The sequence below is a fragment of the Sapajus apella genome, unplaced genomic scaffold (genome assembly GCF_009761245.1).
Source record: "Sapajus apella isolate SASKATOON/1434 unplaced genomic scaffold, GSC_monkey_1.0 scaffold149, whole genome shotgun sequence".
Classification (NCBI taxonomy): Eukaryota; Metazoa; Chordata; class Mammalia; order Primates; family Cebidae; genus Sapajus; species Sapajus apella.
The window spans coordinates 1573182-1600770 of NW_022437089.1; the positions used below are offsets into that span (position 1 = coordinate 1573182).

Sequence of the window (27589 nt, forward strand, 5' to 3'; positions counted from 1 at the left end):
GGGGCAACACACGTGCTTGTAGCAGAAAATAAATAAATCATTGGCCTGGTTTCTCACTTTTTAGGCACAGTTACAGCCTTAGTTAGACTAGGGCATGATATCTAATAATGTTGGATGCTTTTTTTTTTTTTTTTTTTTTTTTGAGATGAAGTCTGGCTCTGTTGCCCAGGCTCGAGTGCAGCGGAGCAATCTCGGCTCAACTGCAACCTCCACCTCCTGGTTCAAGTGATTTTTCTGCCTCAGCCTCCCGAGTAGCTGGGACTGCAGGTGCATGCCACCATGCCTGGCTAACTTTTTGTATTTTTAGTAGAGACGGGGTTTCACCATGTTAGCCAGGATGGTCTCGATCTCCTGACCTCATGATCCACCCACCTCAGCCTCCCAAAGTGCTGAGATTACAGGCGTGAGCCACCACACCTTTTAATTTCATACTATCTGGTTTATTCATTAACTTGCATAACAGTTACCTGAAATCACTGGAATGTAAACCTTCCTCAGGCTTAATTACTAGAATGGCTAATTCTTCTCTATCCACTCGTTTTAAATTTATATTTTAATTGAAAGGGAAAAATAGAATCTATTTATGATGTACATCACAATGTTTATATATGTATAATATATTGGAATGGCTAAATCGAGCTATTAACATATGCATTACTTCACAAACTTATTTTTCTGGTGAGAACACTTGAAATCTACTCTCATAGCAAATTTCTAGTATACAGTAGATTGTTACTAACTGTAGTCACCACAGTGTACAATAAATGTCTTTACTTTATTCCTCTTGTCTAACTGGAATTGTCTGGCAAAGTCTTTATCTCTCTTCATTTCTGAAGAACACATTTTCTGGGTAAAGTTTTCTCAGTTGGCACTCTTTTCCTTCAGCACTTTGAATATATCATTCCACCTTCTTCTGACCTGTGAAGTTTCTGTTGAGAAATCTGCTGCTAGCCTTACTGGAATTTCCTTACATGTGATTTGCTTCTTTTTTTTTCTTTCAGGATTCTCATTTTGTCTTTGATATTCGATAGCTTGATTGTAATGTGTCTTGGTATTCTCTTGTTTGAATCTAATCTGACTAGAGATCTTTGAGCTTCTTGTATGTGGATATTTACATCTTGCCCCAGATTTGGAAAGTTTTCTGCTATCATTTCTTTAAATACTCTTTCTTCCATTTTGTCTGTCTCTCCTCATAATTACCCACATCCAAAATTTGGTGATCATCCATGAATCCTCTTGGTCCTTTACCAAATATAGCTAATTATTTACCATATCTTGTGCATTCTGTTTTCTAAACAAATCCTGTACATGTCACTTCCTCTTCATTCCTACTGCAATTTCCCTATCATTTGTAGGATCCATCTACAAAATAAATCCTAAATCCTACAATTTTTTAAAACACAAAATTATGAAAAAAACACCTAGGTCGTGAAATACAATATTGCTGGTATCCCCACAAAACACATGTGTTCATTCTCAAATGAATTCTTTCTAAGAGGTAGTCACTATCTTGTCTTTTATGATAATCATGTCCTTACTACCCTTTATACTTTTCTTCCTGTGTATTCCTAAACAAGATAACTTAAATTTGCCCATTTTTGAACTTTATGTAAATAATATAATACTGTACGTATTCTTTTGATACTTACCATTTTACTAAAAATTTTGCTTGTGATATTTATTCATATTGTTGTATATAGCTTATTTTGTGAATCTTCATTGTCACATAGTATTTCATTGTATAAAAATAGATAATCCATTTTACTGCTAACGGAAATTTGAGTGGTTTATTGTTTGGGTCTCCCTTCTCCTGGTCTTTTTAGTTTTCTTCTTTTCTTATCCCTCTGCCTTAGCATCTTTCTTCCTGGACTCTTCTTCTCAAGATCCTTCCCTGTGTCTCTTGGCCTCTGCCTCTGTGTCTCCCCCTGCACTCTTTCCCAACTCCAATCTCTTCTTTCTTGAGTCCAGACTCTTACCTCCACCAGAAGCTATATTAGAAATCCCAGAGGAAAAAAATACTTCTTTTCTCCCAACATCTCATTTTCAGTGAAAATGTTTTTTGGCTCTACTAATGTCACTATATATCTCTTGTTTTAATCACTGTCTCCATGAAAATGATATGCTTTAACTGTCCAGATACTGTGGTAGGCGCCCATTCTACTTGGAAAAAGAAGTGGTGGGAAAGGAAAAAATGATGAATAGAAAAAAATAAAAGAACAAATATATAGTATATAACACAATAAGTAAATTATAAAATACAATGTTCTATGAGGCTGAAGGAATTCTAAACCAAAGCCATAAGGCTGGAGAGAAGAAGGAGAAAAGAAAAAAGCTCTGAGCCACTAGAATTAAATACTAAGCACTAGACTCTTGCACAAATGTCAAATCGGAATCATTCAGAAGGAAAGCAATACCCTGCACTATATAAGAAATAAAAATGCAACTAAAAGGACTAAACAAACTCAAAATTTTTAAAATAATGGATAGTAAAGGACTTTGGAGAATAATAGATTGCTATTACTAAAATTCAGGCTTAATATGAGGCTCAACCCAAAGCTAAAGGACTAAAACTTTGAGATGAGGGGAATAGAATTGAAACACATGCCACATTCTGGTAGGTGAGTATAGCCCACATTATAACTTTCCAAGGTTCTCAGACAGGTAGGTGTCCATATGTTTCGTTCAGGAATTTTAGTTGCATCCAGTGGGACACACAAGGAAATGTGTGCTCGCTCCATCTTAAACATCTTAATAATCAGAATTTTAAAAGGCATATATTGGTTTTGAAAAGACTATATTAGTTATCCACCAATACGACATGAGAACACTCTTTTATTCACAAGCCCACTGGTAATTATAATTTTGGCAGTTTCATGGGTATAAAGTGCTATCTCATTGTTATTATATTTTGCATTTCCCTGTAGGATAGTGCAATTGGAATTTTTTGTATCATATTTTTGCCCATTCAGATTTGTGGGTATATAAAAACATATATGCATGTGTATGTATGCAATGGGCTGACTTATGTTACCCCATCCCAAATTTATACCTTGTAGTCCTAAACCCCAGTACCTCAGCATGTGACTATACTTGGAGATACTGTCTTTAAATAGGTGGTTGGTTAAAATAAGGTCATTAGGGAGGGCCCTAGCCCAACATTACTTGTATCTTCATTAGAAGAGGAGATTAGGACAAAGACATATAAAGGAGAAACCATGTGAAGACAAGGGAGAAAACCATCTACAAGACAAGGAGAGAAGCCGCTGCCAACATCCTGATCTCAAACTTGTAGCCTCCAGAGCTGTAAGACAATAGATCTCTGCTGATGATTAAGCCACCCAATCTGCAGTACTTTATTATGGCAGCACTAGAAGACTAATACAATATATGTATGTTTTTATATATGATTATATAATTATAGAGAAAATATGTTTTAAAATGTGTTACCTGGACATAGAATGGTTGCTGAAAAGATATAATATAGAAAGAGATGGGGAATTAAAAGGGAGGGGGGAACCAAGTAAATATTGAAAGGAGAAAATAGTGACCAAATTTTTAAAATATGGATTATACGATCACATGTATTTGTGTATAAATTAAACATTTTTAGGTAACATAGTTGTTAGATTTATATGCACATAAAATGCATTCATTATCTGGACATCACTTTGGTTACATCAATTTTCTTCATCCAATGCTCACTGGACTTAAGTGCTGCTTTACTCACTATGCATGATGTTGGAGGCTTGGAAGTCTGGATCCTCAAGCTGCACTCCAGCTGCATTGGGGAGAAAGCGTTCCATATTCTCTGTGAGGTACCAGCTTTGATTCTCATCAAATACAGAAAATAGGATGACATTCCTCTTGTCTGACATCATCTGTTAATTACATATATTGAAAGGGGTAAAGAAATGCTACTGATGTTGTCAGGTAGGAGCTAGCAGTCTATGATGACAGCGATGGCATGTATGTGATATATCTGATCCTTTAGTTTAATTCCATTTCCTCTTAGGCATGTACCAAGGCTTGGGAGTTGGGGGTGGGTGCTATGAGCAGTGAGTATATGCTTACAGCAAATGTGTCCCCAGGACAAGAGGGTGACTGATTCCACTGAACTTGGTTTTTTCTGTATCCAAGGCCCTATGCTGGCTAATTTTTTGGTACAGTCTACAGCCTTATTCTCTACATGTTCAGATTAGAAGATTTAACTCTTTAAAGACCCAAGTGATTATTCGGTGTCTTTGTTAAACAAGTTAGTTAAGTCAAAAGAGATAATGACTTTGCAAAACTTCCGTCTAGCAACTGGCCTCCTACAAGGCTATAAAAAATTAAAAATAGAAATACAGAAATCAAATAACAATGATAAGGTGAACCACAAAAATGTCGAACAACACTAAAACCTTAAATTTTCAGTTTAAAACATTCAAATTTTTTTCCAGAAGAGCAGTTTGTATATGAACCAGATTTATGAGTTAGTGCTTGCTAATTGGATCTGCTAAGATTTCATATGTAAACCTCACTAATATGTATAAACTTCATTTTTTATAATCTATAGCTATAGAAACCAAAATACTGAAGGGAGGAGACTGGAGAATATAGAAGAATATTTCAGTTCTCTTTCCAAAAGTGGCAAAAAGACCTGTAATTAGGAAAAATCAGTCAGGACAAGTACTTGCCCTAATTTATACTTTTCTGAGTTTATGTGCTGCATGTTTTATTGGCACCAAAGTTCATATACTTTTCTCTCTAAACAAATGAAATGTTTTTAGACTAGTAGGGATCTTATGTATCATAAATATAATCAAGTAGACATGTAGTCAAGCCTCAACAATATGGCAATGAATTATTCTGGGGCCAAGCAATGAGTTTTTGTGAAGTTTGTATGAGTTTTTGTTTTTCCCTGTGTTTTGCCCAAAAATATTTATTAAACTCTTTTTTTAATTTGAGACAGGGTCTCACTTTTCACCCAGGTTGGAGTGTGGTGGCACAGTCTTCGCTTACTGTAGTCTTGACCTGGGCTCAAACAATCTTTCCACCTCAGCCTCCTGAGTAGGTGGAACTACAGGCACAAGCTGCCTAACCCAGGTTTTTTTTTTTTTTTTTTTTTTTTTTTTGTAGACACAAGGTCTTACTATTTTGCCCAGGATGGTCTTGAAATCCTGAACTCAAGAAATCCTCCTGCCTCAGCCTCCCAAAGTGCTGTGATTACAGGCGTGAGCCACCACATCCAGTCTATTAAGCTCTTACTAAGTGCCATGCACTGTGCTACATACTGCAGACATGTTAATTTTGAGGTGCTTTTGAGTCACCCACAACAGGAGATGTCCATGGGAAAAATCTAGGCTGTAGATATAAATTTGTGGGTCATCTGAAAACAGGTGGTAATTGGACATGCAAAAATGGGGAGGATCACCTAGAGAGAGCTAAATCCCAGACTGGGAATGAGTATTATAGGAAGAATCTACAGCCTACATTCTATGGCCTATCAATCCAGCAGGCAAGTTTACTACACTAAACTCAAATTCAGTAAAAGCTAACCTCCTTTCTTTTACTGACCTATACCGCAAACCACTATATTTTCTTCAGGTTATAAGGGGACATATACTGAGAATTTATGTGCATCTCATTTTTAGCTTCAATGCTAGCACTTGGAAAGGCGAGAACTCACCTGGTTTCCTCTTTGATCCACAGATTCTTTGTAGCAGATGAGGAGAGGGCCAATGAGTCCTGAAGCTAGATCTCTCTCCATATTAATGAAACTAGAGTAATAGCGTGTCAGGCACCGAGGATCTGATTTAGTTGGCCCATCTTCTACAGTCACTGTCCACTTATATTTGAATATTTCTCCTGGCAGAATTGGAAAATCCTTCAAATGTTTTACACCTACCCACAAGCAAACCCAGACATAGCTCAATTAGAGTACAGCAAGCCACATATTGGTAATCATGTTATTGCAAGGGTTCTACAAATCAGCAAGTGGAAGCTAAAGTCACACATTATAATTTTAAGATTCACACAATTTTTTAAAAAAAGTAAAAAGCTGTCATTGATGGGCATTTGGGTTGGTTCCAAATCTTTGCTATTGTGAACAGTGCCACAATAAATATATGTGTGCATGTGTCTTTATAATAGAATGATTTATAATCCTTTGGGCATATACCTAGTAATGGGATTGCTGGGTCAAATGGTATTTCTAGTTCTAGATCCTTGAGGAATTGCCACACTGTCTTCCACAATTGTTGAACTAATTTACACTCTCACCAAACTTAATGTATATATAAAAAAGTGAAAAGCTGTAATTGATTATCTGGTTCACTGTGAAAGTTTCAGGTCTGAATATACGCCAAAGAGCTTGGCATTGGAGTTTTAAGATGTAGTATCTGACCTCTGTGAGGAAAGGAAGCAAGAACTAAGATCTGCCTTCAAGGTAATGGATCCTTAGGACAAGAACTGATTTTAGTAATTAAGCCTCATTTTGGGTATGTTTAATACCTGAAGATTCAATACAAATCAAAATTATAATTTTATATTCATTCTAAGCTTTTCCTCATCTTACTAGGTTATGCCTGATATATGGTTAGAGAACCTATAGAAAGGGAATGGTGTTGAGGTCAGGAGTTCGAGACCAGCCTGGCCAACATGGTGAAATCCTGTCTCTACTAAAAATACAAAAATTAGCCAGGTGTGGTGGCAGGCACTTATAATCCCAGCTACTTGGGAGGCTGAGGCATGAGAATCGCTTGAACCCAAGAGGCAGAGATTGCAGTGAGCCAATATTGCACCAATGCACTCCAGCCTGAGTAACAGAGCGAGATTCTGTCTCAAAAAAAAAAAAAAAAACAGAAAAAGAAAAGGGAATGCTGTAGTATGTTCTTTCAATATTTATCAGCCTTCTCTTCCCTTTTCCAGGAACTCAGGGTGAGGGAGGGTAGATATTAGAAGAAAGGGCAAACAGAGTCTTGTTTAATAGGTCCTGCTGCTCTATCTTTGACAACACTATTTGGTCATCAGTGCTCTCTGTGTAGGAGGTGTCCAAATGCTGGGCTTTTCACAGGATACATGTATGGTTTCTTTAGAGTTACCACGGGGACCTGAGCACTACATGGTTCTATGTCATGAGAGAGGTTTCCTTCAGCTATTCTTCTGCAATGCTCCTCTCCCCATCAGCTCTTATTACTTTCAGTGATATATCCAAGACTATTGGTTCTGCTATCTCCTCAGCCTGCTTAGCTGCGTTCTTGGGCAGAACATCTTCAAAAGAGATAAAGCCCAGCTACTTTCAGCAGTATTCACTTGTTACAGAGGAAACTCATGTCAAACAGAAGAAAGGCAAGCTGCTCCACTCTTGCCCTCTCTTCTTGCCCACTATTATGGGCATTACAGACTTCAAAATTCTCCATGGAGAAAGCAGGTTACCAGTAACTGTATCATGTATGCCTCCAAATTTCAGGATACACATTCAAAATCTCCCCAGAACTCTGTAACTATGCCCTTCTTCCATAAAGAAATGCAAATAAAACTGGCATTAGAATTCTTATCAGCAATAATAAATATTAGAAAAAAGTGGAAGGAAAAAAATTTTTTTTAGATGGAGTCTTGTTCTGTTGCCCAGGCTGGAGTGCAGTGGTGTGATCTTGGCTCACTGCAACATCCACCTCCCGGGTTCAAGCAATTCTCCTGCCTCAGCCTCCTGAGTAGCTTGGATTACAGGTGCACACCACCATGCACAGCTAATTGTTTTGTATTTTTAGTACAGATGGCGTTTCACCATGTTGGCCAGGCTGATGTTGAACTTGTGACCTCAAGTGATCTGCCCGCCTTGGCCTCCCAAAGTGCTGGGATTACAGGTGTGAGCCATTGCACCCGGTGGAAAAATTTTTATAACCAGCCTGTCTATCCATCATGTGACACTGAAGGATTCAGAAAGTTTACCTTCTATGTACTACGTATTTAAAGGTTACATGAGGATATACTTCCAGAAAAACAAGAGAAGAAATAAAAAAAATAGAAATGTACAAGAGAAGAGAAGTTAATGCCATTAACTGCAAGAATGTCTTTAAGAAGAAAAAGGTTTGGTCCCAGCACTTTGGGAGGCCAAGGCAGGCAGATATCTTCAACTCAGGAATTCAAGACCAGACTGGGCAACAAGATAAGACCCCATTTCTACATAAAAATGCAAAAAAAAATTAGCTGGGCATGGTGGCGTGCGCCTGTGGTCCCAGCTACTCAGGAGGCTGAGGTGGGACGATAGCCTGAACCTGGAAGGTGGAGGTTTCAGTGAGCTGAGATCGTGCCACTGCACTGCAGCCTGGGTGACAGAGCAAGTCCCTGTCTCAAAGAAAAAAAAGATTTGGATACCAAGCAATAAATGGAATGATTATGAAGCTGAAAGGTCTAAGAAATATGGTGAAGAAGCATACATTTCTTTTCCTAATAAAAAAAAAGAAAGTCTTACTTCAGGATACAGACACAAATATTATAAGATCAATATGGTCCTAATATAAAAGCTAAAATTTAGCATGATGTCAAACTACTGATGGGGAATAAGGAAGGAGAATCTATTTGATCTTTTAATTTTTTTGACACATGTTAATTTTACATATTTACGGGGTACAGAGTAATATTTCAATACATGTATACACGTGTAATGATTGAACTAGGGTAATTAGTACATATCCATCACCTTAAACGTTTATCATTTCTTTGTGTTGGGAACATTCCAAATCATGTCATGTAGCTATTTGAAAATATATGTTATTGTTGACTACAGTCACCCTACAGGGCTATAGAACCTTAACACTTATGCCTCCTATCTAGCTGGAATTTTGCATCCATTAACCAACCTTTTGCTATTTCTGCCTCCCCTTCCCCTCTTTAGCCTCTAGTAACCATTATTTTATCTCTACTTCTATGAGATCAACTTTTTTCCTTCCACATATTATTTTATCTTAATAGTAAAATCACTTGAGCTGTAGAAAAGGGAGTAATCATATCATATTACCTAGTTCTGCAGTTAACATTTATAAAAAGAAACTTAAATACTAAAATAATACAAATGCTTTTTTTAAATTTTTTAAGTTTTAGAGAAAACATACAAAGCAAGGAAGAGTTATTTCAAATTACAGTACAAAATGTAAATGTTAACAAGTTCTTTTGTAAAAGTAAAGGAATGGCTAGCAGCAGTAAAGAAAAGAAAGGTTTGGGGAGAGGAAAATTAAGGGGTACAGTTTTTAACATCCTTAATTTATAAAATATGGAGTCAAAATATATTTTCCAATCATGATTGGAAAAATCCAATCATGGATTGAAAATATATTACTAAACGTGGATGTTTAGTATATTTTTAAAGTTCTAATGATAGCCAATTGAGGAACTGAAAACACTGATAAAACTGAAACAACTTGAATGGAAAGCAGCACAGTATTAAGTACTCACTTCACACAAAACAAAGTAAGTATATAATGTCACAAGTTGAAAAACAAAGAGTTAGCAGTACAGGAGGATCCAAGATGGCCGTTTAAGAACAGCTCAGGATTGCAGCTCCCAGTGAAAGCGCAGAGGGTGAGTGGACGCCACATTTTTATTGCCCACAGACTAGGAAATTCCCAGGCAGAGGAGCTCCACCGTCACCAGCACGGCTGTTTCGGCCGTGCCGGCCAACGCCACTGCTTTGCCCCATGCGGCTGCTTTGTCGGCGCCCCGGAGCCGTGGTTCTCTGTACAAAATACATTGGTCCGGGTGCCCTTTTGGCTGGCGACTGGAGCCACGGGAAGTCGCTCATTCGTCTGATTAAAAAGGGGACTGAGCAGAGAACCAGGACAGTAGATTCCAGGGCAAAAAAAAAAAAAAAAGGCGCCACAAACCTCAGTGCCGCTGTTTAAGCCTGCGCAGTGAGTGGCCGCAGGGGAAAACAAACAGACCCCGGCACCTCTTCAACAGGCGACTGGAACACCAACTTAAAAAAGGCTCTGAGGCAGGGAGCCAGGCGATCAGGCTCGGCTGGTCCGACCCCCACAAAAGAACAGCAATCAGAAACTCTGGATTGAGAGTTTCACAGCCAGCGCAGCTGAACCCGGGACGGTCCAGCTCTGTGGGGCAGGGGCGTCCGCCACTAGCAAGGCAGCCCACCACGACGGAGGTAGTCGGCCAATGCTGAGGCAGCCCGCCGTTGCCAAGCCAACCCGCCATTGCTGAGGCAGCCCGCAGTTGCCAGGGTAACCCGCCACAGCAGAGAGACTCCGCCTCAACAGAGGCGGGCCACCATCGCCAAAGTAGTTCTAACTACACCCATATAAACAGGACTGCAGGGAAGTTCACTCGGCAGCGGGGCGCAGCCCACAGCAGCTCAGCAAAGCCTCTACAGGCAGACAGTGACTAGGCTGCCTCCTTGCTGGGCTGGGCAGGTCTGAAGGAAAAAAAAAAGAAGGCAGCAGCATAATGGAAACTTATAAATAAAGCCCTAAATCCCTGGGACAGAGCACCTGGGAACAAAAAGCAGTTTATGAATTCTGCTGCAGCAGACCTAAACGTACCTGCCCAGCAGCTCTTACTGAACAACAGAGCTCACAGCTCACCATTTGAGCTCCTATAAAGAAGAGACCGTCTCCTCAAGCAGCTCCCTCACCCCTATATATCCAAAGAGACACCTCATAAAGGAGAGATCAGATTGACACTAGGCGGGTATCCTTCTGGGACAAAGATAGCAGAAGAAGAAAACTGGTAACAGCCCTTACTGTTCAGCAGCTGCTGCAGGTGAACCTCAGGCAAGCAGGGCCTGGAGTGAACCTCAGCAAACCTAGAGCAGAGGGGCCAGACTGTCAGAAGGAAAACCAAGAAACAGAAATAACCTCATCATCAACAAACAGAACGTCAATCTGAAAGATTTGAGACCCAATCTGAAAGCCAGCAAGTACAAAGTCGACAGGTGGATAAATCCTTAAAGATGGGAAGAAACCGGTGCAAAAAGGATGAAAACGCCCGAAACCAGAACACCTCTCCTCCTACAAGGGATCACAACGCCTCACCAGCAAGGGAACAAGGTCGGAGGGAGAACGAGTGTGATGAAATGACAGAATCAGACTTCAGAAAGTGGGTAGTAAGAAACTTCTGTGAACTTAAAGAACATGTTCTAACCAAATACAAAGAAACTAAGAACCTTGAAAAAAGATTTGATGAAATGCTAATGAGAATGGACAAAATAGAAAGGAATATAAATGAATTGATGGAGCTGAAAAATGCAACACGAGAACTTCACGAAGCATGCACAAGTATCAACAGCCGAATTGACCAGGCAGAAGAAAGGATATCAGAGGTCGAAGATCAACTCAATGAAATAAAACGGGAAGGCAAGACTGGAGAAAAAAGGGTAAAAAGGAATGAACAAAATCTCTAAGAAATGTGGGACTAAGAGAAAAGACCTAATCTACGTTTGATAGGCGTACCTGAATGTGAAAAAGAGAATGAATCCAAGCTGGAAAATACTCTTCAGGATATTATCCAGGAAAACTTCCCCAACCTAGCAAGGCAGGCAAACATTCAAGTCCAGGAAATACAGAGAACACCACAAAGATATTCGTCAAGAAGAGCAACCCCAAGGCACATAATCGTCAGATTCACCAGGGTTGAAACGAAGGAGAAAATACTAAGGGCAGCCAGAGAGAAAGGTCGGGTTACCCACAAAGGAAAGCCCATCAGACTCACAGCAGATCTCTCAGCAGAAACCCTACAAGCCAGAAGAGAGTGGGGGCCAATATTCAACATCCTTAAAGAAAAGAACTTTCAACCCAGAATCTCCTATCCAGCCAAACTAAGCTTCATAAGTGAAGGAAAAATAAAATCCTTTGTGAAAATGCAAGTACTCAGAGATTTCATCACCACCAGGCCAGCTCTACAAGAGCTCCTGAAAGAGGCTCTACACAAATATAAAGGAACAACAAGTACCAGCTCAACTAAAGGGCAAAACACACAGCTAGCACCAAAATGGCAGTATCAAATTCACACATAACAATATTAACCCTAAATGTAAATGGACTAAATGCCCCAGTCAAAAGACACAGACTGGCAAACTGGATAAAAAGCCAAAACCCATCGGTGTGCTGTATCCAGGAAACCCATCTCACATGCAAGGATACACAAAGGCTCAAAATAAAGGGATGGAGGAAGATTTACCAAGCAAATGGAGAGCAAAAAAAAAAAAGCAGGAGCTGCAATTCTCATCTCTGATAAATTAGACTTTAAAGCAACAAAGATCATAAGAGACAAAGAGGGACATTACATAATGGTAAAAGGATCAATGGAATAAGAAGAGCTAACGATCCTAAATATATACGCACCCAATACAGGAGCACCCAGATACATAAGGCAAGTTCTTAATGACTTACAAAGAGACTTAGACTCCCACACAATAATAGTGGGAGACTTTAACACCCCACTGTCAATATTAGGCAGATCAACCAGACAGAAAATTAACAAGGATATCCAGGACTTGAATTCAGACCTGGACCAAGCAAACCTAATAGACATTTACAGAACTCTCCACCCCAAATCCACAGAATATACATTCTTCTCAGCACCACATCACACCTACTCTAAAAATGACCACATAATTGGGAGTAAATCACTCCTCAGCAAATGCAAAAGAACGGAAATCGTAACAAACAGTCTCTCAGACCACAGTGCAATCAAGTTAGAACTCAGAATTCAAAAACTAACCCAGAACTGCAGAGCTTCATGGAAACTGAATAACTTGCTCTTGAATGTTGACTGGATAAACAATGAAATGAAGACAGAAATAAAGATGTTCTTCGAAACCAACGAGAATGAATACACAACATACCAGAATCTCTGGGACACATTTAAAGCAGTCTCTAGAGGAAAATACATAGCAATAAGTGCCCACATGAGAAGCAAGGCGAGATCAAAAATTGACACCCTATCATCAAAACTGAAAGAGCTAGAGGAGCAAGATCAAAAAACCTCAAAGTCTAGCAGAAGACAAGAAATAGCTAAGATCAGAGCAGAACTGAAGGAGATAGAGACACAAAAAATCCTTCAAAAAATCAATAAATCCAGGAGCTGGTTTTTTGAAAAGATCAACAAAATAGACAGACCACTAGCCAGATTAATAAAAAAGAAAAGAGAGAATAACCAAATTGATGCAATAAAAAACAATAAAGGGGCTATCACCACAGATTCCACAGAAATTCAAACCATCATCAGAGATTACTACAAACAACTCTATGCACATAAACTAATAAACCTGGAAGAGATGGATAAATTCCTGGACACTTGCCTCCTCCCAAGCCTAAACCAGGAAGAAGTCGAAACCCTGAACAGACCCATAACAAGGTCTGAAGTTGAGGCAGCAATTAAGAGTTTACCACCCACAAATACCAGGTCCAGACGGGTTCACAGCCGAATTCTACCAGACATACAAAGAGGAGCTGGTACCATTCCTTCAGAAACTATTCCAAACAATACAAAAAGAGGGAATGCTTCCCAAATCATTTTATGAGACCAACATCATCCTGATTCCAAAACCCGGCAGAGACTCAACAAGAAAAGAAAACTTCAGGCCAATATCCATGATGAACATAGATGCAAAAATCTTCAATAAAATACTGACAAGCCAATTGCAACAGCACATCAAAAAGCTTATCCACCATGATCAAGTAGGCTTCATCCCGGGGATGCAAGGCTGGTTCAACATACGCAAGTCTATAAACGTAATTCACCACATAAACAGAACCAAAGTCAAAAAAACCACATGATTGTCTCAATTCATGCAGAGAAGACCTTTGACAAAATTCAACAGTCCTTTATGCTAAAAACCCTCAATAAGCTAGGAATTGATGGAACATATCTCAAAATAACAAAAGCTATTTATGACAAACCAACAGCCAATATACTGAATGGGCAAAAACTGGAGCCATTCCCCTTGAAATGTGGCACCAGACAAGGATGCCCCCTCTCACCACTGCTATTCAATATAGTATTAGAAGTTCTAGCCAGAGCAATCAGGCAAGAAAAAGAAATAAAGGGCATTCAAATAGGAAAGGAGGAAGTCAAATTGTCTTTATTTGCAGACGACATGATTGTATATCTAGAAGACCCCATCGTCTCAGCCCCAAATCTCCTTAAACTGATAAGCAACCTCAGCAAAGTCTCAGGATACAAAATCAATGTGCAAAAATCACATGCATTCCTATACACCAATAACAGACTTAAAGAGAGCCAAATCAAGAACAAACTTCCGTTCACAATTGCCACAAAGAGAATAAAATACCTAGGAATAAAACTAACAAGGAACGTAAAGGCCCTCTTCAAGGAGAACTACAAGCCACTGCTCAACGAAATAAGAGGGGGCACAAACAGATGGAGAAACATTCCATGTTCATGTTTAGGAAGAATCAATATCGTGAAAATGGCCATACTGCCCAAAGTAATTTACAGATTCAATGCTATCCCCATCAAGCTACCAATGACCTTCTTTGCAGAACTGGAAAAAACCACCTTAACCTTCATATGGAACCAAAAGAGAGTCCGCATAGCCAAGTCAATTCTAAGCAAAAAGAACAAAGCTGGAGGCATCACACTACCGGACTTCAAACTATACTACAAGGCTACAGTAATCAAAACAGCATGGTATTGGTACCAAAACAGAGATATAGACCAATGGAACAGAACAGAGGTCTCGGAGGCAACACCACACATCTACAACCATCTGATCTTTGACAAACCAGACAAAAACAAGCAATGGGGAAAGGATTCCCTGTTCAATAAATGGTGTTGGGAAAGCTGGCTAGCCATGTGCAGAAAGCAGAAACTGGACCCCTTCCTGACACCTTACACTAAAATTAACTCCAGATGGATTAAAGACTTAAACATAAGACCTAACACCATAAAAACCCTAGAAGAAAATCTAGGCAAAGCCATGCAGGACATAGGTGTAGGCAAGGACTTCATGACCAAAACACCAAAAGCATTGACAACAAAAGCCAAAATAGACAAATGGGACCTAATCAAACTCCACAGCTTCTGCACAGGAAAAGAAACAGTCATTAGAGTGAATCGGCAACCAACAGAATGGGAAAAAATTTTTGCAGTCTACCCATCTGACAAAGGGCTGATATCCAGAATTTACAAAGAACTAAAACAGATTTACAAGAAAAAAACTAACAAGCCCATTCAAAAGTGCGCAAAGGATATGAACAGACACTTTACAAAAGAAGACATACATGAGGCCAACAAACATGAAAAAATGCTCATCATCACTGGTCATCAGAGAAATGCAAATCAAAACAACATTGAGATACCATCTCATGCCAGTTAGAATGGCGATCATTAAAAAGTCTGGACACAACAGATGCTGGAGTGGATGTGGAGAAATAGGAACACTTTTGCACTGTTGGTGGGAGTGTAAATTAGTTCAACGATTGTGGAAGACAGTGTGGCGATTCCTCAAGGACCTAGAAATAGAAATTCCATTTGACCCAGCAATCTCATTACTGGGTATGTATCCAAAGGATTACAAATCGTTCTACTATAAGGACACATGCACACAAATGTTCATTGCAGGACTGTTTACAATAGCAAAGACCTGGAACCAACCCAAATGCCCATCGACTATAGACTGGATAGGGAAAATGTGGCACCTATACACCATGGAATATTATGCAGCCATCAAAAACGATGAGTTTGGGTCCTTTGTAGGGACATGGATGAACCTGGAAACCATCATTCTCAGCAAACTGACAGAAGGGCAGAAGATCAAACACCGCATGTTCTCACTCATAGGCGGGTGTTGAATGATGAGAACACATGGACACAGGGAGGGGAGCACTACACACTGGGGTCAGTTGGGGGAAATAGGGGAGGGACGGTAGGGGGTGGGGAGCTGGGGAGAGATAGCAAGGGGAGAAATGCCAGATGTAGGTGATGGGGAGGAAGGCAGCAAATCACACTGCCACGAGTGTACCTATGCAACAATTTTGCATGTTCTTCATATGTACCCCAAAACCTAAAATGCAATAAAATAAATAAATGTGGGAAAAAAAAGAGTTAGCAGTATAAGTAACTTTTTAGAGATGTGGAGATAACCATCAAAAATCAAAAACAGAAATTCTTAAAAATGGATGCCTCTAGGGAGGCCGCCCTTTTGTAGTTGTAAGCATACACATCTATTATTTTGATAAATATCCAACCAAAATTAAAGAATAGAAAAAATATATGTAACATCCAATCTACTAAATATATATATATATAATAAAACTACTGACAAAAGAAATAAAAGGCTAAAGTAATTGCAATTAAAATATAAAATTATCAGAATACACAAAGACATATCAGTAGTAACACCCCCTATTGAAAGATAGAGATTGGGCATGAAAATAAAACCCATATGTACGCTCTTTTCATGGGCCATGGCAAATACAAACTGAATAAAAATATGAGAAACTAATATCATGAAAAAGATAAATTAGGTAAGCATATGTGGCAATACTAAAATTGGTGAAATAGAATTCAATTTAAGGAACAAAAAACTAAAAGGGGCATTTTTATTAATAAAATCTGCAGTCCATGTGATAGACATGTCATAAATCTTTAAACAACAAACAATATACTAAATAAAAACTGGAGTCATGAACTATTTGGAAATGAAAAGAAGGCCGGGCGCGGTGGCTCACGCTTGTAATCCCAGCACTTTGGGAGGCCGAGGCGTGTGGATCACGAGGTCAAGAGATCGAGACCATCCTGTTCAACATGGTGAAACCCCGTCTCTACTAAAAATACAAAAATTAGCTGGGCATAGTGGCGCACGCCTGTAGTCCCAGCTACTCAGGAGGCTGAGGCAGGAGAATTGCTTGAACCCAGAAGACGGAGGTTGTGGTGAGCCGAGATCGCGCCATTGCACTCCAGCCTGGGTAACAAGAGTGAAACTCCGTCTCAAAAAGAAAAAAAGAAATGAAAAGAGATTACTAGATACCAAAAGTTTGGAATATAGCCGAAAAATGTATTCAGAAAAAAAAAATTATCTTAAATGCCAAAAGAACCAGCTTCAAGATTTTAGGGCATTTATAGCAGTTGCAGTGGAAAAGTGCCAATCTCATTGGCTGTGCAATATCTGAACATCACCACTAGGTACCAGGAAAAAGACATCAGGTGACTGTTCACTAACTTACACGAAACATCACCTCACGATTACAACCATCTCATCTTTGACAAACCTGACAAAAACAAGCAATGGGGAAAGGATTCCCTATTTAATAAATGTTGTTGGGAAAACTGGCTAGCCATAGGTAGAAAGCTGAAACTGGATCCCTTCCTTATTCCTTATACAAAAATTAACTCAGGATGGATTAAAGATTTAAACATAAGACCTAACACCATAAAAACTCTAGAAGAAAACCTAGGCAATGCCATTCAGGAAATAGGCATGGGCAAGGACTTCGCACTAAAACACCAAAAGCAATGGCAACAAAAGCCAAAACAGACAAGTGGGATCTAATAAAACTCCAGAACTTCTGCACAGCAAAAGAAACTATCAATAGAATGAACTGGCAACCAACAGAATGAGAAAAAATTTTTGCAATCATCAACCCATCTGACAAAGGGCTAGTATCCAGACTCTATGGAGAACTTAAACAAATTTACAAGAAAAAAACAACCCCATCAAAAAGTGGGCAAAGAATAGGAACAGATACTTTTCAAAAGAAGACATTTATGCAGCCAACAAACATATGAAAAAATGCTCATCATCACTAGTCATTAGAGAAATGCAAATCAAAACCACACTGAGATATCATCTCATGCCAGTTAGAATGGCAATCATTAAAAAATCTGGAGACAACAGATGCTGGAGAGAATGTGGAGAAATAGGAAGACTTTTACACTGTTGGTGGGAGTGTAAATTAATTCAACCATTGTGGAAGATGGTGTGGTGATTCCTCAAGGGTCTAGAAATAAAAATACCATTTGACCCAGCAATCCCATTACTGGGTATATACCCAAAGAATTATAAATCATTCTATTATAAAGACATATGCACACATATGTTTATCGCAGCACTGTTTACCATAGCAAAGACTTGGAACCAACCCAAATGCCCATCAATGATAGACTGGATAAAGAAAATGTGGCACATATACACCATGGAATACTATGCAGCCATAAAAAAGGATCAGTTCATGTCCTTTGCAGGGATATGGTTGAAGCTGGAAACCATCATTCTCAGCAAACTGACACAAGAACAGAAAACCAAACACCGCAGGTTCTCATTCATAAGTGGGTGTTGAACAACGAGAACACAAGGACACAGGGAGGGAAACATCACACCTAGGGCTGCGGGGTGGAGGGCTAGGGGAGGAATAGCAGGGGGTGGGGGGATTGGGGACGGATAACACTAGGAGAAATATCTAATGTAGGTGACGGGGCGGGATGGATGCAGCAAACCACCACCATGACATGTGTATACCCCTGTAACAAACCTGCACGATCTGCACATGTACCCCAGAACTTGAAGTATAATAAATAAATTTTTTAAAAGTAATTAATAATAATAAAAGAAACATCACCTAAGGATTTCTATAATTGATTTTTATAACTTTAGACTGGAGCTTGAGGTCTAGCCAACAGCTGGAGAAAGGACCAACATAATTTTAGTTGTTATTGATGATATTGATCTCATCTGTATCTACAGGTAAAAAAGACCTATAAATCGAGGGAATACTTACCTTTCGATAATCTCCTTGAGTACAAAGGACGGACATCAGTGATTCCATGAGGGTAGATGTTATATGGTCGGCTTGCTTGATTCTTAAATATAATCTGAAAGTATAAGTGAGATCTAAGATCAAATTCTAAAACAACTAAAATCAACAAGAAAACTGTGGTCTAACTCCAGATAAACAAAAGTGGCCTCTATCTACATTATAGTAATTTAAGCCTACATAAAACTCAAAATATTTGGTCTTTTCATGAAATTGTTCAGACATCTGACTGTCCCTAGGCATGCATGGAGGATTGGTTCCAGGATCCCTGCAGATACCAAAATCTGTGATACTCTGGTGTCTTATGTAAAATGATGTAGTATTTGCATATAACTATAGCCTATGCACATACTCTCATGTACTTTAACTCATCTCTAGATTTCTTATAGAAACATAATAAAATGTAAATGCTATGTAAACAGTTGCTATACTGTATTTTTTCTTTGTATTATTATTTATTGTTGTATTATCTTTTATCGTTTTGGGGTTGTTCTTTGAATACTTTCAATCCGTGATTGTTTGAATATGAGACTAGAAACCCATGGATATTGAAAAATAAAAATAAAATCTTAAGCATCCCCAAACAACAGAAGAGATCCCCTTCTTGGCCAAGGAGACCCCAGAGAAGGCGTAAAAACTGAATTTCTGACCATGGTGGGATGGGAGATCAGGCATGCCTTCTTACACTCCCTCCCTCCCTAATCTGCCATTAGACTTTCTTTCTTAAGGGTTAAACAGAAACCAGTCCTTTCTAAAGATGTGCTGGATTCCCCTCCCTTTTTGCAGTTTTGACACAACAACTGACAAGCATTCCTTCGTGATGAGAGACCAGTGACCAAGAACTGGCTCTGGCCAGTTTACAGAGGCTGCCTCTGTGTCCTTTGTTTCACCTTTTGACATATAGAGCCTAATTTTCACGCATCTAAATGTAAAGTCTCCACCCCAAAGGGAACTTGGAATGTATGTAACATGCATGGTTGCATGTGTCCCATCATAAATATTCACAGCTCCTCCTGGAATCTGTTAAATATGTATACTTAACTAACTCATTCAGCATAACTTCCTGTCTCATCCTTCATTCTTCAAAGTGCTTGCTTCCAGTTTCTGCCAGAGGCTACACTTCCCAGCCTGCAACCCTTTTCTCTCCAAATTTATGAACTTGTGATTCTTCAGTTGACAATGTGGAGGACTGACAGTACTTAGGTTTCTCTCTAAAGGCCCCTTTCCATTTCTTTATTGTTTCAGTTGCTGCAGGAAGTATTCTCTGCACCTTCTCACACTAATTGAAATTTGGATGTCTGCTGAGGACACTGCTTCCCCTCAGCCTTTTTCATTATTTGGGCAGTAAATTCACTGATAATAGAGAAAGAGATAGTGTTCCAGGAGATAAAATCTTCGGTGAATGAGCAGGCATGACCAAGAGGACAGTTGATCATAACATTAAGCAAGGGTTGCAGGTGGTATTGCCTGATTGCACCAGCTTTAAAAGAAAACAAAGGCCCAGGTGCAGTGGCTCATGCCAGCACTTTGGGAAGCCAAGGCAGGAGGATTTTTTGAGCCCAAGAGTTCAAGACCAACCTGGGCAATATAGTGAGACCTCATCTCCTCAAAAAATTAAAAAATAGCTGGGCATGGTGACGCATGCCTGTAGTCCCAGCTATTTGGGAGGCTGAGGTGGCAGTAGTGAACTGTGATCACACCACAGCATTCCAGCCTGGGTGACAGTGAGACCCTAGATCAAAAGAGAGAGAGCAAGGAAGAGTAATAACATGAAAGCTGCAGCGAAGAACCCTGAAAATGTCAATCCCACCTCCAGATCTGAGGTGTGTGATATGAGGATGAAAATGCAACTTCCACTTGTGCTCTTATCTTAAAACCCAGTCATTTAGCAAACAGCCGATTCCTTACCTGCATGTAAGCAGCAGAATGATGCTTCAAATAATAGCAGTTTTGTTTAATCCTTTCCAATATTAAAATACTTTTTTCCATTTTTTGCCCAAAGAACACTGACTAGGATTTCCAATATAACATTAAGTAGAGATGGTGATATCTGTCAATTTTAAGTTTTTTCCAGATGTTTATCAGGATAATGATAAGTATTTCCTTGTAATCCGAATTTCCTGTGAGTTTTTATTATGAATGGATGTTGACTTTTGACAAATGCTTTTTCTGAAGCTATTGGAATTATCAAATTATATTTTTCCTTTTATGTATTAATATAGTAGATTGTCACATTTGATTTTCTAATGTTAAATTAATCTAGTACTCCTGGGATAAGTCAGCTTGATAATAATATTATCTTTTTAATATATTGCTGTATTAGGTTTATTAAATTTTGTTTAGGATTTTTTGAACCCATGTTTATAATGCAATTGGTCTGTACTTTTAATTTTCCTTTCTCATGCTGACTTAGGTTTACAACCAAATGCTATGTTAACCTAATAAAAAATAAGTGGTTGGTATTTCCTTTTTTATACCCTACATTTTAAATTTTAATATAAAGTTATTTATTTATTTATTATTGATATAAATTGCCAATAAAAGGGCAATTCTTGCTAGGTTGATAGTTATTTTCTTTCAATATGTGAAAGATAAGATTTCATTGTCTTCTTCCTTCCTTTTTGGCTCTAGAGAAGTAAGCTGTCAGTCTATGAGGCAGTTTTAAAACATGTCCCCCATGGATGAACCTGGAAACCATCATTCTCAGCAAACTGACAGAAGAGCAGAAGATCAAACACCGCATGTTCTCACTCATAGGCGGGTGTTGAACAATGAGAACACATGGACACAGGGAGGAGAGCACTACACACTGGGGTCAGTTGGGGGGAAATAGGGGAGGGACGGTGGGGGGTGGGGAGCTGGGGAGAGGGAGAGATAGCAAGGGGAGAGATGCCAGATGTAGGTGATGGGGAGGAAGGCAGCAAATCACGCTGCCACGTGGGTACCTATGCAACAATCTTCCATGTTCTTCATATGTACCCCAAAACCTAAAATGCAATAAAATAAATGGGGGAAAAAAAACATGTCCCCAATTCTTTGACACTTCTCTCATCAGGAAGTGGGCCCAATTTTTCTTCTTCTTCATTCTAAGTGGGTTTTGTCTGCTTTCAACTAAGAGATTGTGGCATAAAGTGCTGTATGACTTCTGAAGCTTATTGCAAAAGGTGAGGCACTTTCTGCTTTGTTAACTAGAACACACAGTTGGAGCCTTGAGCCACCATATAAGAAGTCCTACTGCTCTGAGGCCGCCACAGTATGAAGAAGACAAGTCACATGGACAGACAACATGTAGGTGCTCTGGTTGGTAGTTCTAATTGTCAAGTCATTGCTACTCAGGTACCAGATATATGAATGAAACTGTCTTGGTCCCTCTAGATCTACTGATCAACATCAAGTGACCTTGGTCAATGCCAAAGAGATAAATAACTGCCCAATGGAGCCCTGCCTGAACTCCTGATACAAATAATCTATGAGAATAATAAAACAGCTGTTGTTTTAACCAGTAAATTTAGAGGTAATTAAGTATACCACAGTAATAATCATAACAGTTTAATTATCATTCCTTTCAATATTGTCTGTTTTTCTGTCTGATAATTTGTCCACCTAAAATATGTTTATTGAGGTATAATTTATATACTGCAAAATTCACACATTATAAGTATACAATTAAATGGTTATTTTAAAAAATATTTTTTATTGTACATTAGGTTCTGGGGTACATGTGCAGATCATGCAGTATTGTTGCATAGGTGCATACATGGCAATGTGGTTTGCTGCCTCCATCCCCTCATCACCTATATCTGGCATTTCTCCCCATGTCATTCTTCCCCAACCTCCCTTCCCACTGTCCCTCCCCTAGACCCCACCAACGGACCCCAGTGTGTGATGCTCCCCTCCCTGTGTCCATGTGTTCTCATTGTTGAACACCCGTCTATGTGTGAAAACATGCGGTGTTTGATTTTCTGATCTGGTGTCAGTTTGCTGAGAATGATGGTTTCCAGGTTCATCCATGTGTCTTCAAAGGACACGAACTCATTTTTTTTTATGGCTGCATAGTATTCCTTGGTGTATATGTGCCACATTTTCCTTGTCCAGTCTATCATTGATGGGCATTTGGGTTGGTTCCAGGTCTTTGCTATTGTAAACAGTGTCACAATGAACATACGTGTGCATTTGTCTTTATAATAGAAAGATTTATAATCTTTTGGACATATATCCAGTAATGGGATTGCTGGGTCAAATAGAATTTCTATTTCTAGGTCCTTGAGGAATTGCCACACTGTCTTCCACAATGGTTGAACTAATTTACAATCCCACCAACAGTGTAAAACTGTTCCTTTTTCTCCACATCCTCTCCAGCACCTGTTGTCTCCAGATTTTTTAATGATCGCCATTCTAACTGGCGTGAAATGGTATCTCAGTGTAGTTTTGATTTGGGTTTCTCTAAAGACCAGTGATGATAAGCATTTTTTCATGTTTGTTGGCCTAATTTATGTCTTCTTTTGAAAGTGTTCATGTCCTTCGCCCACTTTTGAATAGGTTGTTTTTTTTCTTGTAAATCTGTTTTAGTTCCTCGTAGATTCTGGATATTAGCCCTTTGTCAGATGGGTAGATTGCACAAATTTTTTATCATTCTGCTGGGTGCCTGTTCACTCTAATGATTGTTTCTTTTGCTGTACAGAAGCTCTGGAGTTTAATTAGGTCCCATTTATCTGTTTTGGCTTTTGTTGCCAATGCTTTTGGTGTTTTAGTCATGAAGCCCTTGCCTATGCCCATGTCCTGAATGGTTTTGCCTAGGTTTTCTTCTAGGGTTTTTATGGTGTTAGGTATTATGTTTAAGTCTTTAATCCATCTGGAGTTCATTTTAGTGTAAAGTGTCAGGAAGGGGTCCAGTTTCTGCTTTCTGCACGTGGCTAGCCAATTTTCCCAACACCATTTATTAAACAGGGAATCATGTCCCCATTGCTTGTTTTTGTCAGGTTTGTCAAAGATCAGACAGTTGTAGATGTATGGCGTTGCCTCCGAGGCTTCTGTTCTGTTCCATTGGTCTATATCTCTGTTTTGGTACCAGTACCATCCTGTTTTGATTACTGTAGCCTTGCAGCATAGTTTGAAGTCAGGTAGCGTGATGCCTCCAGCTTTGTTCTTTTTGCTTAGGATTGTCTTGGCTATGCGGACTCTCTTTTGGTTCCATATGAAGTTTAAGTTGTTTTTTTCCAGTTCTGTGAAGAGGGTCATAGGTAGCTTGATGGGGATAGTGTTGAATCTATAAATTACTTTGGGCAGTATGGCCATTTTCACAATATTGATTCTCCTAACCATGAGCATGGAATGTTTTTCTGTCTGTTTGTGTCCTCTCTTATTTTGCTGAGCAGTGGTTTGTAGTTCTCCTTGAAGGGGTCCTTTACATCCTTTGTTAGTTGTATTCCTAGGTATTTTATTCTCTTTGTGGCAATTGTGAATGGAAGTTCGTTCTTGATTTGGCTCTCTTTAAGTCTGTTATTGGTGTATAGGAATGTCTGTGATTTCTGCACATTGATTTTGTATCCTGATACTTTGCTGAGGTTGCTTATCAGTTTAAGGAGATTTTGGGCTGAGATGATTGAGTCTTCTAAATATACAATCATGTCGTCTGCAAATAGAGACTATTTGACTTCCTTGTTTCCTAATTGAATACCCTTTATTTCTTTTTCTTGCCTGATTGCTCTGGCTAGAACTTTCAATACTATACTGAACAGCAGTGGTGAGAAAGGGCATCCTCGTATAGTGCCAGATTTCAAAGGGAATGCTTCCAGTTTTTGCCCATTCAGTATGATATTGGCTGTGGGTTTGTCGTAAATAGCTTTTATTATTTTGAGATACATTCCATCAATACTTAGTTTATTGAGAGTTTTTAGCATAAAGGGCTGTTGAATTTTGTTGAAAGCCTTCTCTGCATCTATTGAGATAATCATGTAGTTTTTGTCTTTGATTCTGTCTATGTGGTGGATTATGTTTATAGACTTGCATATGTTGAACCAGCCTTGCATCCCTGGGATGAAGCCTACTTGATCATGATGGATAAGCTTCTTGATGTACTGTTGCAATTGGTTTGCCTGTATTTTATTGAAGATTTTTGCATCTATGTTCATCATGGATATTGGCCTGAAGTTTTCTTTTCTTGTTGAGTCTCTACCAGGTTTTGGTAACAGGATGATGTTGGTCTCATAAAATGATTTGGGAAGCATTCCCTCTTTTTGTATTGTTTGGAATAGTTTCAGAAGGAATGGTACCAGCTCCTCTTTGTATGTCTGGTAGAATTCGGCTGTGAACCCATCTGGACCTGGGCTTTTTTTGGGTGGTAAGCTCTTAATTGCTGCCTCAGCTTCAGACCTTGTTATGGGTCTGTTCAGGGTTTCGGCTTCTTCCTGGTTTAGGCTTGGGAGGATGCAGGTGTCCGGGAATTTATCCATTTCTTCCAGCTTTACTAGTTTATGTGCATAGAGTTGTTTGTAGTAATCTCTGATGGTGGTTTGTATTTCTGTGGAATCTGTGGTGATATCCCCTTTATTTTTTTATTGCATCTATTTGATTCTTCTCTCTTTTCTTTTTTATTAATCTGGCTAGTGGTCTATTTTGTTGATCTTTTCAAAAAACCAGTTCCTGGATTTATTGATTTTTTTTGAAGGTTTTTTTGTGTCTCTATCTCCTTCAGTTCTGCTCTGATCTTAGTTATTTCTTGTCTTCTTCTAGCTTTTGAGTTTTTTTGATCTCGCTCCCCTAGCTCTTTCCATTTTGATGATAGCGTGTTGGTTTTAGATATTTCCTTGCTTCTCATGTGGCCATTTATTGCTATAAATATTCCTCTAGAGACTGCTTTAAATGTGTCCCAGGGATTCTGGTATGTTTTGTCTTCATTCTTGTTGGTTTTGAAGAACATCTTCATTTCTGCCATCATTTCATTGTTTATCCAGTCAACATTCAAGAGCCAGTTGTTCAGTTTCCATGAAGCTGTGAGGTCCTTAGATAGTTTCTTAATCCTGAGTTCTAATTTGATTCCACTGTGGTTTTAGAGACTATTTGTTTTGATTTCCATTCTTTTGCATGTGCTGAGGAGTGATTTACTTCCAATTATGTGGTCAACTTTAGAGTAGGTGTGATGTGGTGCTGAGAAGAATGTATATTCTGTGGATTTGGGGTGGAGAGCTCTGTAGATGTCTATTGGGTTTGCTTGGTCCAGATCTGAGTTCAAGTCCTGGATATCCTTGTTAATTTTCTGTCTTGTTGATTTGTCTAATATTGACAGTGGAGTCTACATCTCTTCATAGGTCATTAAGAACTTGCTTTATGTATCTGGGTGCTCCTGTATCAGGTGTGTATATATTTAGGATCATTAGCTCTTCTTGATATATTGATCTTTTTACCATTATGTAATGCCCTTCTTTGTCTCTTTTGATCTTTGTTGGTTTAAAGCCTGTTTTAACAGAGACTAGGATTGCAACTCCCACTTTTTTTTTGCTCTCCATTTGCTTGGTAAATCTTCCTCTTTCCCTTTATTTTCAGCCTATGTGTGTCCTTACACATGAGATGGGTTTCCTAGATACAGCACATCGATGGGCTTTGACTTTTCATCCAATTTTCCAGTCTGTGTCTTTTGATTGAGGCATTTAGCCCATTTACATTTAAGGTTAATAGTGTTATGTGTTAACTTGATCCTGCCATTTTGATGCTGGCTGGTTGTTTTGACTGTTAATTGACAGTTTATTCATTGTGTCTATGGTCTTTACCATTTGGTACATTTTTGGAGTGGGTGGTACTGGTTGTTCCTTTCTATGTTTAGTGCTTCTTTCAGGAGCTCTTGTAAGGTAGGCCTGGTGGTGACGAAATCTCTCAGCAATTGCTTGTCCATAAAGGATTTTATTTCCCCTTCACTTAGGAAGCTTAGTATGGCTGGATATGAAATTCTAGGTTGAAAGTTCTTTTCTTTAAGGATGTTCAATATTGTCCTCCACTCTCTTCTGGCTTGTAGGGTTTCTGCTGAGAGATCTGCTGTCAGTCTGATGGGCTTCCCTTTGTGGGTAACCCGACCTTTCTCTCTGGTTGCCCTTAGTATTTTCTCCTTCATTTCAACCCTGGTGAATCTGATGATTATGTGCCTTGGCGTTGCTCTTCTGGAGGAATATCTTTGTGGTGTTCTCTGCATTTCCTGGACTTGAATGTTGGCCTGCCTTATTAGGTTGGGGAAGTTCTCCTGGATAATATCCTGAAGAGTGTTTTCCAGGTTGGAGTCATTCTCTCTCTCACATTCAGGTATACCTATCAAACGTAGATTAAGTCATTTCACACAATCCCACATTTCTTGGAGGCTTTGTTCATTTCTTTTCACTCTTTTTTCTCTAATCTTGCTGTCTCATTTTATTTCATTGAGTTTATCTTCAATCTCTGATATCCTCTCTTCTGCTTAGTCAATTCAACTATTGAAACCTGTGTATGCTTTGTGAAGTTTTCATGCTTTGTTTTTCAGCTCCATCAAATCTTATATTCTTCTCTAAGCTGTTTAGTCTAGTTAGCATTTCATCTAACCTTTTTTCAAGCTTCTTAGTTCCTTTGCATTGGGTTAGAACATATTCTTTTAGCTCAGAGAAATTTGTTATTACCCATCTTCTGAAGCCCGTTTCTGTCAATTCGTCAGACTCATTCTCCATCCAGCTTTGTTCCCTTGCTGGTGAGGAGTTGTGATCCCTTGGGGAGGAGAGGCGTTCTGGTTTTGGGTGTTTTCATCCTTTTTGCACTGATTTCTTCACATCTTCGTGGATTTATCTACCTGTGGTCTTTGTAGTTGG

The 27589-nt window shown here is 39.0% G+C and overlaps 1 protein-coding gene across 4 annotated transcripts in view; it reads right to left on the reverse strand.

The window, feature by feature from the left end:
* F8 (coagulation factor VIII) overlaps positions 1–27589 on the reverse strand; it is a 191283-nt gene that overhangs the window by 84936 nt on the left and 78758 nt on the right. For all 4 annotated transcript variants that reach the window (XM_032265302.1, XM_032265300.1, XM_032265301.1 and 1 more), the window contains exons 10-12: positions 18732–18825; positions 5669–5883; positions 3728–3878 (exon numbers count right to left, since the gene is read on the reverse strand). In XM_032265302.1, coding sequence (XP_032121193.1) covers positions 3728–3878; positions 5669–5883; positions 18732–18825 — 460 coding nt within the window. The remainder of the gene's footprint in view (positions 1–3727; positions 3879–5668; positions 5884–18731; positions 18826–27589) is intronic.